We start from the raw sequence: 5,565 nt of genomic DNA on the forward strand, positions 1-5,565 counted from the left end.
CTGGTAAAGGTAATAGGGAGCATGACAAAAAGGGTATTAGAAGGAAAAAGTTGCAAAGGAGCAGGAATAATGGGAGGGCTACGGTGATGAGAAATGAAGGTGGTAATTAGAAAAAAAAGCGGTAGGGAGAAAATGGAAGGGCAGATGTGAAAAATAAGCAAAAGTGTTAAGCGATGAAAGGGAGAGTAGGTTGTGAGAAATAGAAGAGAGTAGGAGTTTTCATTGACTATTATATTTAACTTTGCTCAATGCATTTTTATTCGCATTAGGTACTTTTATTGGAAGCTGGTGTGGAAGAACCGCAGGTAACCGAGGTTCCAGCTTTCAGGTCTCTCATTCCAAGAAGTAATATTGAATATAATTATCAGATACAATCAGAGAAGATGGCATGTAAATCAAAATCATGCTCTTTAACCCCAGGAAAGTTAAGTATCAGTTCGGTCAATTTTTTATCTTTTATACGTGCGTACGAAATGTAAAAAGTAATATGGTTCATTAATCCATTTGTAGGTAATGGGTGGATCGAGCGCAGTAAACGGCATGGTTTACGCTAGAGGTAATCGAGAGGATTATGACAATTGGGAACAATTGGGAAATACTGGATGGAGCTACGAGGATGTACTGCCTTATTTTAAAAAATCGGAAGACAATCGAGACAAGGATGTAATATTTTAATTCGTTTATTTGTTTATGTTTTTTGTATGACATGGCGTCTAAATATGATCTGATTAGTGCAGTATGCTTAATACTCAAGACATCCGTTGATATCCCTTGAATTCTTTAAAATATTATTAATATCCTGAATATCTTTTTAATTTTTTTTAATTTATCAAAGTTCTTTTAAAATCCTTGAACATTTTTAAATGTCGTTAAATTCATTGAACTTTTAAAAAATCTTGACTTTTATAGATCCTTAAAAATTAATAAAATCTCTCAATCATGTGCAATCCCCAGTAATCCAATAAAAAGTGATGTAAAATCCTGCAATCCATCTTGAAATCAATCATATATTTGAAAGTTCCTTAAAAATTATTAAATATTTTAAATACACTGAAAGCCCTTGAAATTCCGTATAATCTAATGAAAACCCTTGAAATCCCTTGAAAATTTTTATAATGACCTAAAAAAGTTTACAAATTAAAATTCTTTGAAATATTTTGAAAAATCTCTCATTTTTATAAATCCTTTAAAAACTTTATAAAATCCTTATAACCTTATGCAATCTTTAAATTTCTTTTTAGATTGTACTAATTTCACAAATATTGTAAAATTCATTAATATCCCTTTTTAAATACATTTTTATTCCTCAAAATCTTTGAAACCTGTTGAATCTCTGGAAATCTCTTATAATCATATGAAAGGCTTTGAAAGCTAATGAAATTTTTTCGGAACCTTTTCAAATCGATCAGAAAAGAATGAATTTTTAGGTGCTCTGAATTTCAAGTGAAAATTCTGAACGTGCTTCAAAAAAATGTTTTAAAAATGTATTTTTTATTTACCAAAATTTATATGGATTTTTGTTTTTCAGTTTTAATTTTATATCAAGCTACAATTCTTGTACAATTCTCATGATGAATGGCTTATTTTCTTCCTTGTAAGATTCTTTACCATTCTTTACGAGAGGGTGTTATTAGAATTTAAATTATTTAAGAAAAATGTTCTTTAATAAAACCCTACCAAACTAGATTCTGAAAAATCTTTCAAGAAAGAAAATCAGCTCCTGAATATAAAAATTGGATGAAAATTGCAGTTTTTGTCAAAAATAAAAGCTCAAACACGAAAATGCATATAAAATTGGTTGAATAAGGAATTTCTACAAAAACAATTTTTTTCTAAAGTATGCTTAAAAATGCCTCACCTTTCAAAATTCACAGCACTTAATTCTGAGTTAATTTTCGTCGATTTTTTAAGTCATTAGAAATGTTATATATTGGTTTATATTAACGGTACTTATGACATCCGTATGCCTTATTTGAAGAATCTATAAGTTCCATAAAATTTTATTTTATTTCATTAAATTCGTGAAGATCTTTAAAAATTATTTGAAATTCTCCAAATCCCTTAAAATCTTTGGAATTCTTTGATACCTTTGATACTCATTTTAAATCCCTTTATATTTTTGAATCGCTTAACTATCCTTGTAAATTTTTGGTGATCTTTTGAAATTACCTAATATCTTGGAAAATGTTTGAAATTCATTGAAACTTTTTTTATCTTAAAAGGCCTTAGAGATTTTAGAAAACCCCTCGGGTCTGATAAAGTCCCTAAAAATCCCTTAAAATTCTTCAAAATCACGCTAATTATCTTGAAATATTTCCTAAAATGTTGTCTAACATTTTTTAAACTTTGAAATCAGATAATACTTTCTCAAAATATCTTAATATTCTTTGAAATTTCTTGGAATCCTTTAAGAAACTCTAAAAGGTTTGAAACCCGATATAATCTTTGAAAACCCCTGAAATCAGTTAAAATGTTTTACAACCCCCTTGGAGGATGTTGAAACCTTTCAAATTTCATAAAACTTTTAAAAATCCCTTAAAACGTTTATAAGACTAAGTGACAAATAGGTTAATTATTTAGAAATTTGAGAAAATAATAGCATCAGTGCCATGTTTTTCAAACAGTAGAAAAATGAGGTTATGAAATTGTCAATAGTCGCGTGAGTTTGAGGCCTGCGATGAACCTGATATAACCTTCTTTAACACAAGTCAGTTTGACAAAATTTAATGTCCTTGTTGGCATGTGTTTGAAATAACCGATAGAATATCGTTTGGTCAACCAAAAATCGTTCTTTTGGCTGATATTGCACGGTTACTCATTTAAACGTCTGGCCAAATACTCGTTTGGCATTAGTTAAACTTTTGAATGATTTAGACGTCATCTGCTATTTATTTTAATTAATTACATTCGATAATTTTTCTTATTTTCAGATTGTGGAAAATAATCCAGGGTATCACGGAATAGGTGGATATCAAGGCATTCAAAGACTGCCGTGTTCGGATTCAAACGGAAAAATAATAATCGAAGCTCTTCAAGAAATCGGATACGATAAGATAGATGCAAGTGGCGAAAAACAAATAGGTGTAATGGACACACAATACATCAGTAAAGACGGAATGCGCCAGAGCACAAATATTGCCTTTATCCGTCCAATCAGAAAAAAGAGATCCAACCTTTTTATAAAAACAGAGTCCACCGCAACAAGAGTACTAATCGATCCAAAAACAAAAACGGCATATGGCGTTGAATATATCTCTGACGGAATTTCTAAATTTGCGTATGTCAAGAAAGAAGTTATTCTATCAGCAAGTACTTTCGAGTCACCAAAACTTCTGATGCTTTCTGGAATAGGACCGGCAGACGATTTAAAACAACACAACATCAATGTCATCCATGAACTGCCTGTTGGTCGTCACATGCACAATCATATAAAAGTAGGTGGACTGGAATTTTCCTTCCCGAATGAAAGTTACTGGACTTTAACAACCTTAGAGAAAATGAGAGATGACGTGAACTATTATTTGAAGTCACACAGTGGTCCACTGTCTTCAAGAGGTCCTGCAGAGGCTATGGCTTTTCTGAGAACCAAATACGAAGAAAATGAAAAAGTTCCTGATATACAATTGCAATTCGGTTCCCACTCCCCTCAATATATTCCACAGACATATTATGATTCCTTTGGTGTCTCTATATTTTTGTTGAATCCTAAAAGTAGAGGATATATGACACTTAATGATACCGATCCAATTTGGGGAAATCCGTTGATATATTCTGGTTACTTTTCGGCTGAGTCCGATTTCGATGTTATGGTTGAAGGTATTCGAATGGCCTTAAAAATAGCAGACACAAAAGCTTTCAAGAAAAATGGATTTAAACTTGATAAGACTTCTCCAAAGGCCTGCAAAAATTTGAACTATGGCACAGAGAGATATTGGAAATGTCATTCAATAGAGAATGCAAGGATTGTTCATCACCATGTTAGTACATGTAAAATGGGACCAAAAAGTGATCCTGAAGCAGTTGTTGATCCAAGATTACGGGTTCATGGTGTATATGGACTTAGAGTTGCAGATGCGTCAATTATGCCACATGTTATTCGAGGCAATCCTCTTGGACCAGTAATTATGATTGCTGAAAAAGCTAGTGATATTATTAAGAAAGATTGGCTTTTTCAGTAAACTAACCATTATCTTTTGCCGTTTCCCTCATTTGTAATAATATGTATTAATATGTAGTTGAAATAATATAATATTGCTTGAAAATTTCAAAAATATCCCAAGCTAAGTAGTAACCGTAATTATGGTAAGCACTAAGTGCCTTATGAAAATGAGAATGAGGATCTGAAATAAGTTTTTTTTTATTAATATGCAAGATGACTATTTTATCGCAACGTTAAACTATTATATACCTATTCTCGAACTGGAAAGATAAACTGCATAAGCGAAAAAAGTACGTATTTGTAAGATGTACTATTTAAATTTCCCTTATTGATACAGTTGTGTTTAGTGTGTGTGTGTGTATTTTTTAACACAATTGAATTTTACAGAGAGTTACTTCAGAATTGCATAAATATCTTAGGCTAAAGTAAGCTTACGTATAGTTAAGCTTTTTTGTTTGAATTGACACTCTCCTCAATCAAAGGTGCGCACCAGAGGTTTGATGAGAAAAATAAAAAAGACGCAATTTTGACATATGCTCGAGAAAAATTTATTTTAAACAGTGCAAGCAGATGGTCAAATTTTTTGTTTATTATTGAAGAAAATGCTTGTTTATTCAATTTTTTAATAACATCAAATGAAATAATACCATTTAATGATTACGTATTCCTTATTTTCAATAAAAATTCTGTCGTATTTTTATTATCACTTGTTTGGACAATTGTACATTTGAGTAAAATTTCTCATTCTTGAATAGTTTCTAGTATTTATTTTTAAAAATTAAATTAGAAACAAAGTATTTTAAACAAAATTTTCAACAACAAATACAAAATTAGAATGTTTTTCGCAATCTACAAAAAATAATAATAGCCAATTATCTTTAATAAGTAAAAGTACCCTTTCAAGATACTTCTGATTCTTGTCAATAAATATTAATAAAGTGAGTCACTGTGTCCACTAGTATTTCGTATTTATTATTTAAATTTTCATTGAAAACACCTTGTTCCTACTTTAATTTAAAAATATAAATACTAAAAAACTATTGAAGAATAAAAAACTCAATAAAATGCACAATCGCCCAAACGAGTGATTATAAAAATACAATGAACAGAATTTTTATTTAAAATAAGGAATAAATAATTAATAAATGGCACTTGCAATATTCCTTATTGCTGCAATTTTTTAAAAATTGAAATTTTTTTTCATAATTTATATCGTTCTGAAACACGCTCTTTGACATATAATTTTAATTTTACCATATTTTCATTATTCACCGCAAGTTTCAAACTTTACAATTACTTGTACTTATACTAAGTTTAGTGCTGTTGAAATACGCTGAGTTATCAATTATCAAATTTAAATACGTGAGATTACGTTGGAATTCACCCTATAATCAGAGTAGTAAAAT

The 5,565-nt window shown here is 30.0% G+C and overlaps 1 protein-coding gene across 1 annotated transcript in view; it reads left to right on the forward strand.

Annotated features, from left to right (window-relative positions):
* Positions 1 to 4,178, forward strand: part of LOC117175295 (glucose dehydrogenase [FAD, quinone]-like) — an 8,023-nt gene extending 3,845 nt beyond the window's left edge. The window contains exons 2-4 of the mRNA XM_033365004.1: positions 270 to 440; positions 511 to 663; positions 2,931 to 4,178. Of these exons, the coding sequence (XP_033220895.1) occupies positions 270 to 440; positions 511 to 663; positions 2,931 to 4,178 (1,572 nt within the window). The remainder of the gene's footprint in view (positions 1 to 269; positions 441 to 510; positions 664 to 2,930) is intronic.
* Positions 4,179 to 5,565: the final 1,387 nt, after the last annotated feature.

Source organism: Belonocnema kinseyi, chromosome 6, assembly GCF_010883055.1.
Source record: "Belonocnema kinseyi isolate 2016_QV_RU_SX_M_011 chromosome 6, B_treatae_v1, whole genome shotgun sequence".
In the NCBI taxonomy this organism is placed as follows: Eukaryota; Metazoa; Arthropoda; class Insecta; order Hymenoptera; family Cynipidae; genus Belonocnema; species Belonocnema kinseyi.